This window comes from Protopterus annectens, chromosome 2.part1, assembly GCF_019279795.1.
Source record: "Protopterus annectens isolate FY-2018-M chromosome 2.part1, PAN1.0, whole genome shotgun sequence".
In the NCBI taxonomy this organism is placed as follows: domain Eukaryota; kingdom Metazoa; phylum Chordata; order Ceratodontiformes; family Protopteridae; genus Protopterus; species Protopterus annectens.
The window spans coordinates 646,554,648-646,567,772 of NC_056729.1; the positions used below are offsets into that span (position 1 = coordinate 646,554,648).

At 40.5% G+C, this 13,125-nt stretch overlaps 1 protein-coding gene across 1 annotated transcript in view; it reads right to left on the reverse strand.

Annotated features, from left to right (window-relative positions):
* Positions 1–13,125, reverse strand: part of EFHC1 (EF-hand domain containing 1) — an 856,688-nt gene that overhangs the window by 465,691 nt on the left and 377,872 nt on the right. Inside the window, exon 6 of the mRNA XM_044062385.1 lies at positions 9,982–10,202. Within this exon, the coding sequence (XP_043918320.1) occupies positions 9,982–10,202 (221 nt within the window). The remainder of the gene's footprint in view (positions 1–9,981; positions 10,203–13,125) is intronic.

The window sequence follows — 13,125 nt, forward strand, 5'->3', positions numbered from 1 at the left end:
TAAGGGGTGCTGTAGAGTTATCTCACAATCTATCACAGACAGCCTCCACAGAAGGTATGACCTGGTACCCCCCTGTTTGTTTATGTACCATATGACTGTGGTGGTATCTGTCATCACCTGTAGAAATCCCAGGGAACCATGGATGATGAAGAGATTTTAAGGCATGGATCACAGACATCTTTTTGATATTTATATACTTGGTCCATTTAAGGAATTCCACAGGCCTTGAACCTTTACCCACAGAGAAACTGCTCCCCAAGCAAAATCTGAGGCATCTGTAGTTACAGACTGACTTGGAATCTGAGGAGTAAAGGGGATCCTGGATTTAGAGCTACTTGCTGTCTCGAGCAGTGCAGTTCCTTTTTGACAAATCCCAAAATTGCAATCTGAAACTCCAGAATATGAAGATTTTGGGTCCATGTGTTTTTTTATAAACCATTTAATTTTTTTTTTCAAGTGTAACCTGACAAAAGGCATCATAAGAGTTATAGAAGTCATGAAGCTTAGAATAGGTTCATAGTTTCATTGGTAGGTACTAGGCTATCGGACCAAGGGCCTATGTAAGACTAGCCAACAAGGTTCCCTGGCGTTTGCCACCCAGGAAGGTTATTTTCCTGTGCCCCTGTCGAGCAGAGCCACAGAAGTGATCCCTGGGGTGACTTTCCTATTTCCCATCCATTCAAGATTTTTCTTGAAGAGTGCTAATGAGGAACTCTGCTTGACATAGATAGGTAGGTTGATCCAAAGTATGAGAAGTCTCTGGGACAGGAATCTATCCCTCCAGGGGTCTATATTAGAACATCGAAGTTTTAAAACTTCGAACGTTCTAATATCGACCCCTATTCAGCGAACGCTGACAATATCGAACATGCAGAACAACTAATTTTCCCAGGGAAAAAAAATTGCTGTTCCGACACACATACACACAACACAAGCACACCAAACAAACAGCAATCCACACACATACATTTAAAATCCTACTTCTAACCCTACACTGAGCTATACATACACTACTATCTATCCACTTACCTTAACCCAAACCTTAACCCTAAGATCCATCACTATCACGCACTCACCTCACCCGTGCCCTAACCCTAAGTCACCCTAACCCTCACGTCCACACAATCCCACACTTACCTGACCCACGCCCTAACCCAAACTCACCTAACCCGCACCCTAACCCTCACGTCCACACAATCGCACACTTACCTGATTCTGACCTGTAACTTTCCACCGCATTGCTGAAAATAGTGAAGCCACAGAAACGGCCAACCAAATTCCTTCCCTAGGAAGATATTTGGTGTTTTGCAGCTTCGCTATTTTCAGCATTCGCTGAATAGGGGTTGATATTAGAACATTCAAAGTTATAAAACTTTGATGTTCTAATATAGACCCCCCCCTCCAGCATGTTCTATTTATATGCACTCGAAAGTGCTACATTTTTGTAAATAAAGCAGTATTTGGCTGGTTTCTGGTCATTTCTCAGTTTGGATTTAAGCAGTTGGTTTGGTTTTGCAATGTTTACGATATTTTGGGGACTAAACCAGTATTTGTTACTAGAAAAGCTAAGAGTATAAAGAATATGTTGGAATTCGATGACAAACTTTATACTACTGTTAGTGAAAAGGCTTGGGAACTTATAAGTGTGGTACCTGCAATCAGTACCAATATATTTTAGAACAAATGAAGTTTTCATTAATGGCACGAAGGTCAAAACACATTTTATTTGCAATTGTAAATTGGTTGGAGAGGTATATGTGGCACTATGTAAAGAGTGCCCAAGTTTTTATGTTGGAAAGACTATTCGTAGTCTTAAAGATCGTATTTACGAACATATCTATGATATCAAACACATGAAAACTACAAATGCTTTGTATAGTCATTTAGAAAAGCATCCAGACCATGTTTTTTTATTTTTTGGTATCAACACCATACATCAAAATTTTCTGGGAGGTCCATGGAGTGATATGGTAGAATGTAGGGAACTGCATTGGCAATTGAAATTAAACGCCACTTCGCCCCCTGGTTTGAACAAATCTTTATCCATAGCTTGTGTTTTGAGACTTATGTCTCATTACATTTAAATTATTGTATTGTGTATTTTTAAATTATTTATATTGTGCATTTATAGTTCATTATGTGGTGTTTATTTTTGGGTAGGAGAAAGATGTCTTTAAGGAATTTTCAGGTGTGTCATGGGTCATGTGACTTTATTGGAGGGTTATTTAAACTCATTTTTTGTGACTGTTTTTAATTCTGAGGAAGTGTATGTCATATGCACACAAATGTACAAATTTTTTGTGAATAAAGCTGTCTTTGGCTGGTTTCTGGTTGTTTCTCAGTTTGGATTTAAGCAGTTTGCTTGGTTTTGCAATGCATTTCTTATTTTATAATAAACAAACAAACAAATAAATAAATAAATAAATTCCTGTTTGTTGTGGTGACAAGGTTTAGGTCCCTGGAGTGTGTAGCTCAGAGGGATTGGGATTTCTTTAGGTGTAGCATGTCCAACAGCTCTGGGTTTGACATAGCTTTGTATGTTAGGCAGAGATCACCTTGGAGTAGGCGATATGCTATGGAGTAAAGCTGGAGTTTTTTGAGACGGTCATCGTAGGGCATCTCTTTGAGTCCCGAAGTCCTATTTGTGAGGTATTTTTGTGGCCTTTCCAGCTGTTGCAGATGTCTTGTGAGGTACATTCCAAAAGGGGCGTTGTACTCAATAATGGGTCTAATGAGAGCCGAGTAGAGGGGAACAATTACCTCTTTTTTCCTGGATGAGAACCCTTTCATGATGAGATGAGCCACGTAGAAGGATTTCTTGACTACTGTGGTGATGTGATTATCAAAGGAGAGACTACTGTCCACTTGAGTCCCAAGGTCTCTTATCACACCTTCAGCGTTAAGTTGACTGCCGTTTATGGGGTAGTTCATGCGTACCAAGTTTTTACCAAAGGGGATGACAATGCACTTTTTGGCATTGAGCTGGAGACTGTGGGTCTGAGACCAAGCATCAGTCTCAGTGAGGCCCTTCTGTAGGATGTCCATGTCATTTGGGGACTCGACTATGGCACCTAATTTGTAGTCATCTGGGAACTTTGTCAGCCAGAGGCCCTATAGCCTGTACTTCAGAGAAGTAGATACCAAACAGGAGAGGCCCCAAGACTGAACCCTGTTGTACACCACTTGTCACAGGTTTGAAGTTAGATTTGGAGTCTGCAACTTTTACAGTGTGGGTTCTGTCAGTGATCGAGTTGGCAACCCATCTTGTGACATATGGATTTTTACCCAGTTTAGTGAGTTTATCTACGATTCTAGAATGGGGATGGTGCTGAAAGCCTTGGCAAGGTCAAGATAGGCTGTGGGAACTGTCTTACCCTCATCTATGGCTTTGGTGACTGTTTCAAAGAGGTCAATCAGGTTCAGGAGGCATGACCTGCCTTTCAGAAACCCAAACTGGGTGGGACCAGAGTTTGAAGGTTACCAATGTCTTTGTTTATGAGTTTCATGATGATACATTCCATGGCCTTGCAAACCAGGCTCGTCAGGCTAATAGGGCAAAGGTTCCAGGGGTCTATGGTGGCTCCCCCTTTGTTGAGTGGTATAACTATTGCTGTGCACAATTCAGTGGGTACAAAGCCTGATGTGAGGTTGTGATTGAACATGGTGCTTATGTGGGGGGTCAGTTCATTCTAAAGTTCGTGTAGAATGCAGCCTGGGATGTTGTCCGGTCCCATGGATACTGTGTTCTTGGCTTTGGAGAGCGCAAATTTTACCTGCTCAGCTGTGATTGCAGGGGTACTGCATTCTTCCGGTATGGATATGGGCCCTTTAGGGGGTGGGGGAGTAAAGTTGGCACTGAACCTATCATCCAGGATGTTGGCGATATCAGATTGTTCTGTAATTTTCGTGCCGTTGTGCTGTAACTCAGTGCATAGCATATCTGGGTGCTACCTCTGAGATTCTTGACATAGCTATAGAATGCTTTGTGGTTGTCCTTAGAGCCAGTGGCAATCTTGTTTTCATAGCTGGCTTTAGAGGATTTTATGAGGGATCTCAGCTTTTTACTGAGGATGACTAGGGAGCTCCTCCACTCATGGGATTTTACTCTCTTTTGAAACAGTTTCTTCCTTCTGTTGTACAGTTTGTTTATAGCAGGGGACCACCAGATTGGCTTCCTTTTTTTGGAGGATAGCTTCCATTATTAGGGTGTTTGGTTGAACCCTAATATTTTCCAGTATATCAAGAAAAGATGAATGAGAATCCTGGGGCATGGTGGGGGATTTGTAGCAAGTTACAATATGGATTGCAGTTTTGCCCAGAGTTAGTTGCACTTGGATAATTTCGGATGCATTATGTTGGGCAACTAGCCTAGAGGTGTGGATATCCTTAATGAATATGGACACTCTTCCACCCTTGGTGTTCTGGTCCTGGTTAGATGGCCGAAAGGTATGGTATGAGTTATATCCTGGTAATGCAGGGGTGCTCTCTGGAGCCTTGAACCAGGTTTCAGTCACTGCACATATATCAATGTTCTCCATTTTAAGGAGTGCCTCAAGGGAGTGCATTTTGAGGTTTAGACTTCTAGCATTGAGTAGCATTACCCTCAGTTTTTTCTTGCCTGTATCTGTTACTGTGGTGGGTTTGTTGTTTGTACCTTGTCTAAAAAAGGCACTATAGGGTTGGCAAGAGCCTTAGCCAGTATCCGGAATCCCAGGGGCAACAGGTGCAGGCCATCTCTGGCAAAGCATCGTGGCCTGTCGACCATGTCGTCCCAGGCAGACAGATAACTGATCCCCTTGTAATGACACCAGAAGCTTAGCCAATTGCTGAAGTCAATCATTTTGTCCTTGTAATGCGGTATCATTCTGGGAGAAGGTAGGATGCTACTCAGGGCTAGGGTCATACCTGCCTGGATTACAAGTTCAGAGAGCTCCTCCATGTCTCTTTTCATGTACTCCAGGGAGGTACGTCTGAGGTCGTTCACACCAACAAGGACAATCCTAAGATATTCTCTTGCAAAAGTCTGATAATTATTGGAGACACTCAGGAATGTTTTCAGATAAAACCTCACCTTCTCCTGTGTCAGAAAAGCCTTTTGCTGGAGGTGTCTAGAAGGCAACCCAAAAGCATAATCCTGTGTGATGAAGTCAAAGAGGAGTTTTGTACATCTATTTGGAACCTCAGATTGGTAACAAAAGATGAAACCCATGTTAACTCATTACAGCTTAGTTACGCCTTCATGTGTTACTGCTGTTACATCCCACTGATGGCTCTTGTTGTTGACTAAAGCCTGTTCATATTTGCATTAATAATTTCAAAACCATACTACAAACTACTGAAAGACTTCATCTTAAAGCTTACATGATGGACAATGCTGCTGCACTGGTATTTGACCTCTGCCTAACATTGCTGAAGAGATATTAATTGTAGTTCATATATGCATATGCTCGCTCACAGATAGATAAACAAAATGCTACTGACAATTATGTGTGTATCTTGTGTGGTTACTGAGATAAAGTAATTTAGAAAATATTACACAATTAACATTTACTGTCTTTATTATAAAATCCGGTTTAAGACCTATAATCTGATGAGTACTACCCCAGTAAAGATTTATTTGTGATGAACATTTTGCCATTTATATTTCATTAGCAACCCTTATGGCTCCAGAAATATCAGACCTGAGCAGCTGATGGACCAAACAAAACTTCTGTATCAGAAATGTGGGAGCTATAACCTGATTTTGTCAAAAAGCTCAGGGAGCAGTCATTGGGAGTTAAAAGTACAAATCTCCAGGACTCCATCAGATTGAATGAGTTAAGGACTCTTTGACATCTGGGAAAAGATTCTACAAAGATGATGTTGTTGTTGTTGTGTCTTTCGACTTTTCCCGGTTAGTGGTCACCACAGCGGAACTCCGGTCTGCTAATGATTGGCAGTAGATTTTTACGTGCTGAGTTGCCAGCTCTGACGCACAACCTTCAATGAAGGTACGCCCATTCACGCATGTCTCCACACAGAAGACGCTCTAGCTGAGAATCGAACAGGACAACGTCATTCTGTGAGGCGACAACGCTACCGCAGCTGATAAGTTGTCTAAATAAGGAAATGTGTGAATGCCATCCAGTCTGCAATGAGCGACTGGAGCTAGACACTTTGTCAACACCCTTAGTAGTGTAACTAACCCAGTGGGTAGTTCAGGGAAATGATAATATGACCCAGACACAGAGAATCTTAGAAATGTATTAAAGCTTGTGGCTATGGGAATGTGATGTTAACCTTCTTTTAAATCTAATGTTACCGTGAAATAAAAAGAAGGGATGAGGTAAACGATAATGTTGGGTCAGCATTTTGAATTTTTGTACTTTCACATACAAACCAAAGAAGGAAAGCTCAAGCATTGGTGTCTATGACAGCTCTTTCTTTGAAACCAGAAACATTCTGTAGAAGAAGCCTAAAGATTTAAAGGCACTGGTTCTATGACTCCAGGGTGAGCAAGTGCTGAAGAGCCTGTGAGGGAAAAAAAAAAAAACTCTGGTTCAGAGGATGAGGAGGAATTCCTCTAAAAGGAGGTATTTTATTCAGAGCCAGCTATAACCCTCCTGAACCACTTCTTTCACCCAAATGTCTAATACGATCTGTTGCCAAAGGGTTTCTGGGACAGATTTAGTGAGGGATAGGAGGGGAAAAGAGACAGAATGGTGGCATAGTCATTTTGAATTATTCGACTGTCACTTTTTGAAAGGATCCCTGTTTCTTGTTGCTCTCCTCCTGCCATCGATTTTTTTCTTCCTATTTTGCTGGAGAGGGAAGGGACTGCTTGTTTTGCTTGTTAAAAGGGATTTGGAAGGTTTGTAATGGGGGGCTTGAAAAATCTCACACCCTTAATTAATTTCACTCTTTCATCAAATTGCTTGAAGACCTGAGCAGCTGATGGACCAAACAAAACTTCTGTATCTACAGTAGAATTTAAAATTTCAGACTTTACATGGTCAGCAAACTTCTAGTTATCCATCCAGTTATATTTTCTCAAACCTGTAGCAGTGGCTTTAGACAGAGTATTTGCACAATCATATACACTCTTGAAAGCATTTTTAGATACTTGTGAAAAATTAGAAACAATAGGATTCAGAAAGGAGCTACATTCTGAAGGAAGTGACTCAGCGTATTCCCTCAAACTGTCTGCACAACTCAGAATAATTTCCACATATGTGCCTGGTAGTTAAGAATTCAGTATCCTAAAGTGGAAAAAGAGAAAATTATTTTACCAAATCTGTGTAATTGCTTTCTTTATTCACACATGAAGGGTTTGTATTGATTAAAAGTCTACTTTAAGCTTGCAAAGAGGTAGAAATGGCAGCTTGTTCTGATCCAAGATGAGAAAATAAAAACATGTTAGTTTGAGTTACTTTCAAAAGTCTATCTGCCTTTTTGGAGACTTAATGTTAAGAATCAGTATTATTAAAGGCAATATTAAACACAACCTCCAAAACTTTCAAAATAGGAAGGATGGGTATAGAATAAGATATATCCACTTGTAAGATGTATCTCTTTAGAGCAGGGGGAACATCCACTTGTTCCAACAAAAATATCTCATAGTCTGTGAAAAGTGAAATTCCTCCAAGGGAGGTGGAGAAGACCAAGTTTTCTCAGAATCAGAGATCTCAGCTTTGGAATCTGCAGTAGAAGCCTTGCCTAGATTCAATGTCAGAATCCTCTGATAAAAGTTCCTCAGAAATTTCTTTACTAATATTGCCATCTGATAAGGATGTCTGAGCACTAGGATTAAGAACCTATAATATTTTCCTGTCTAAGGTAAGAAATTCATGTTTACAAAGAGACACCATTTCTTCAGATGAGCAATGCCTATCTTTTATTTTTTCTTTGCAGGTATCACACTGGAAAAGACTGACTAGGGGATGACACTTCAACCTTGTCAAGAGGTCTCTTTCCCTGGCTACCCTGAAAAACATTTTCCAGAGTATGTCTCCAAGACCCAAAAAAGACGGTTCTCGCAGGCCCAAATTGGACTGCAGAACAGACCAAGAGGATGTGGCTGGTCTTTCCCTGGTCCATGGTGGCTGAAAGGAATACACCAGAGGAACCCAGGCAAGCACGTAAGTGGTCTAAGCAACAATGGTCGGCTACTACAGATTCTCTCACTAACAGCTGAGGCGCTTTCTGAATCTGTGGTGATGGCAAGGGGTCTTTATTGTGCTGACTTTTCTTTTTAGGTACAGAGGGTGAAGAACATAAAGTCTGGAGTAAGTGTCTATACTGTAGCCAAAGAAGAAATCTGAATGCCAGTAAGAGCTGCTAGAACAAGTCAGTCGGAATGTAAGTTCTTAGGTTCACAGGTGTGTACCAGGCTAATGACAACTGGGGCCTTTTTAAACTTAGCCATGCACCCCAAATATCTGACAAGTTCTGGTACACTTAATAAGTATAAGCACAGGCTTGGAACATGAAATATGTACAAGCAGGGGTCTGGGAGATGAACCATTTACAGGCTGCCTGTGCCCACTAGAGACATAGGTGCCAAGCTAGGGATGAATTTCCTGTTCCCCATCCAGTTGTCCAAGTTACATTTGAATTGGATTAGGGAGGAACTCTGCTTCACATGAATGGAAAGCCTGTTCCACAGAAGGGATAGTTTCTGGGATACATACCTGTCTCTCTAGCAGGTTTTATTTATATCACAGGCAAGTTTTAAGTATTTAGAATGGGTAATTCTGGTGCTGCTTGTTTTGCAGATATGCAGGAGGTCCCTCATGGTGGAGTCCGACAATGCACTGTAAGCCAAACATAGTTCTCCACTCGACAACCTGTAGGAGACAGAATACAAGGATAGGGCTTTTAGGCAGTCTGTGCAGGACATGTTACTTATACCCTGTGTTGGATGTGCCTGGTTAGGTACGTGCCAAAGGGGGCATTGTACTCAATGATAGGTCTGATGAATGTCGAATTCAGTAGAACAATGACCTCTCTGGACCTAGATGCAATAACTTTGTTTATAAGTTGCACAGTATAGACAGACAAGTGTTCACTTGCAGCACAGGCACTTAACACTTCCCTTTTCACTGTAAAATCATAAGCAGAGCACAAAATATCCTGTCAGAAAAGATGCACTCTACGAGTCTCTACCCCAAAGCACACTGTTAGAAAATATAGCAGGAAAGCTGTCATGAATAGTACACAAGCATAAAAGTATTCACAGCATTTTTGACCCTGTCAAAATAACTCCTGATACTAAAATACACAGAATTAAAGGTGTTCACAAGTAGTATGCGTTTTCCACAAAAATTGCCCCAAAGTCAAAAAATAAGTTCTAAGCTAAAAATAGCAGCCCATCACAGAAAACTTCCAAAGTTGTGAAAAATACCATTTTTTTAAATGGGAAATACCATTTTAGACATAAAATAAAATATAGTAATATTTTCTTAAAAGAGCAGCAATTTGTGTGTGGCTCCCCTGTGGGGACTTAACTGCAAGAAATAAAGCTGACTATTGCTCCTGTGACTTTGCAGAGCTGCTTCCTTTTGTAGAACGTACTGAAGTTTTCTACACTCTAACTGCTTACTTCCCTCCAAGGTGCCTGGCAATCAGTAGTTAGAGGGTAGGTGGGAAGGGAGCCAGAGATTTGTGAAGTTGACTGGTTGCTGTATCCTAGGGAGGATGCAACTCAAATAACCAAAAGGCTTCTTAACAGTGAGAATGATGAACGTTACATGTGATATGAGTTCTGATGAAGTGAGGAGAAGCGGTTTATGCATGTGTCATACCCTCACACAGTATTTATGCATTTCCAGCTCAAAACCTTCTGGAATTCTAGTTATTCTGTCATTCAAAAACTTTCTAATCTGTGGCTATAATTCAACACCATCAACTTTCAAAACTTTTGTATCATAAGGTCTTTATTGTAACTTAAGTTTGTATTTTGGCTCTAATGGTCGTAAAATGGTTGTAGGCTTATCACGGTACCTTTTTGAATTCATCCAGCTGTTTCTTGGACACATCTATGGACTGGAAGTCATGGATTCCCAAATTTTCCTGATAGTACTCCCTAGTGTATTTATCGCAGTCATACAGCAAGAAATGGCGTCCTAGAATGGTGACTTTTTGGCCCACTATGAAGTCCATAGGAGAGAACCATTCCTTCACTTCCTGGTCTGTCACTTCCAGCACACAGGCTGGGAAATTTTCTGCAATATAATTTGGAAAACAAAAAAAACAAGATTACTTTTAAAGGGAAGTAAAATGCAAGCAATGAAACTTAGTGTGAATCAGAACCTCATTTCACAGAACAGGAAAAGAAGCACCTATCTGTAGAACTTTCTTGCCTGTGTGGCTGTGCATTCTGTGATGTCACATCTGTAATTTGTTTTTCTTCACTGTCCATTAGAATACTGTTCAAGTTCTGGTAAAAGAACTCTCAACTGGGTAACATTACAACAAGAATTTTCAAAAGCCGTTTTCAAAACTCTACCCATCTGATTTTTCTGAGTGATTTTGAAACTTTGTACATACTCAAGAGCAAATAATACTATCACATCATCCAACAATGCAAATCTTTAGCTGAAGAAGAGAGGAAGGGAATGTGACATCAGAACACGTCCACTTAAACAGAAAGAAAATGCTACCACTGGTCATGTTTTTCCATCAGTGATTATATATGTGTATTGACAATGATTCTGCAAATTGTTACTGCATTAAAAATTAGCAGAAGGAAGACATGAGACACCATGATAGGAAGAGAAAAACACTTGTATAATTGTCTCCCCAGTAAGATGCAGAAACCAGTTATCTCTTACATTAAACCTTCACAAATGTTTGACAACACCTAGTGGTTTAGCAATAATGTAAAAGTTACAGCTCTGAAATCAAGAACAGAGTGGGGGTATGGATTTTGGGTACTTACGTATTATCGCAACCACATTCTAAACAACTCGCAGCTGATGTACTGTGGCAGCCCATCAAGCTATCGTTTCCTTTGGGAAAGAACATCCACCTTTTTTAGGATGTAATGTTTAAAACACAAAGTATATGGATATTGAACACATGAAGATGTTTTAAAATGTTATGGTAGTCAGCATGCAAGTCGCACTGTATGATCTGTATTTTTCTGACAGAAACTCCAGCTGATATTCAACTGTGCTTTCAGTTAACTTTTTCTTCCACTTCTTATGTAAAGCCGTTTGATCATGGCAATGTTTTAATCGCTGTAACTCCTCGTGTTCTTCAGGGTTGTTTATAACAGAATAAAAAATATGTGTTAAAACAAGAAAGAAAGATGCTGGTAGACCCCCGAATGGTAATGCCATCAGGAGGTAGAAGTTTGATGAGCTACATCAAGAATAGTTTCTGTTTCTGATGAACCACAGTATCTTCGTAACACGGATACACATACCTCCAAACCTCTGAGTTCAACATATCTGCCCAAACACAAAACATAATAGTGGGGGATAGGATAGATAAAAGAAAAAACAGGCACAGATTTTTAGACATTGCTGATACAGACTTGGAAAGCTTCTACAATAACAAGGTTTGTGTTAGCATGCATTTTCTTGAATGACAGGAAGTCTACATTAAAAGGTATGTCATTACTTAGGCACTTCAATCCTCAACGATTGCCAGAAAACCAAATATTTTATTAGGGAAACCCCCCAAAAATTGAGGATTCAATCCTCAACAACTGCCAGAAAACAAAACACTTTATTAGGAACAACCCGAAAATTATGAGGTAAACATCAGCACATTCTGCGAAATTACAGAAAAGTGAGATGACATTTAGAATGTGGTTGCGATAATGTGTAAGTATCAGATTTTGTTCTCAGAATATGCACATGTATTTTACTGGGAAGGCATGTAATAAAACAGTGACAAACCATTTATGCAGAAATAAAAGTATACTCCTTAACCTTAATTAAACATCATGAAGCTAACAGCCCAGTAGATGTAGATGGTAAGAATGGTTCTGGCCCAGAAATTTTTGTTATTGTCCGTTTGGGCAGTTTTTCCATCTCTCCCAACTTTCTGATTTAAAAGCCCGGATTTGCACTTGTTTCCATCTTTCCTGTAACTAGTCTAGTCCAGATACAGACTTGCTGTATCCAGGACTGTTTGTAAGCTCCTGAGACCCCCACGCCTTTCTGTGTTGCAGGGAAGCCTGCTAGCTTATAAGTGGGAGGTAAGCCCTAGGTAACATATCTACCACATAAGGAGTGGTTTCTGGCCCAGAAATTGTAGTTATTGGCCGTTTGGGCAATTTTTCCTTCTCTTTCAACTTTCTGATTTAAAAGCCCACATTTGCACTTGTTTCTTTCCTGTACCTAGTCTAGTTCAGATACAGAGTCTTAGTTTTACCACTTGAATTTGCTTATTCATGCTCAGCACTTGTTCAGAACTTGTTGTAAGCATTAAATAAGCTACAGATTACTACAGCACTCAACCTTCCTCATTACCTAGAGGAAAACAGTTTTTGTACTTACTTTCCTCACTTGCTTACAGAAGAACAGATCTTGTACTCACTTTCCTCACTCGTCTAGAGGAAAATAGTTTTTTATTCAGGCATGTCCAAGGGTCAGCTCCCAGTGTTCTTTCCTATCTATATGATGAATCTGGGCATCTTGGGGCAATGTAGCAATTGCCTCATGTACACAGACAACCCTCTCCTCCTACCACCCAAAACTACAACCTGTGAGAGATGCACTTATCTTGTCAAACTGGAGGTAAAGCTCTCTCCAACCAAGACTGAACTTGACAGTCAAGAGGAGAATGTAAACACTTGCACCACATCACAGTCATCACATACCTACACCACCAAAATCCACACACAGAAACACAAAAATATTCATGGAGGCTCTCAATAATAATCTGTTCAAGCAACAGAGACCTCCAAAGCAGAAACACAAGCAACCTCCACCCCCAAGACAACCCAAATGACACATAGCCCACAGACTCAGTGTGCCACTCAACCACAGCCCATAAGGCAAAACAATGTACCCAGCACACTAGTCATAGGTGACTCTATAGTCAGGCACACTGATGTCCCACTCACCAGGCTAAACAAGGAGAAGGTTACTGTCAGCTGCCTGTCGGGTGCCAGGATCTGCCACATAACACACG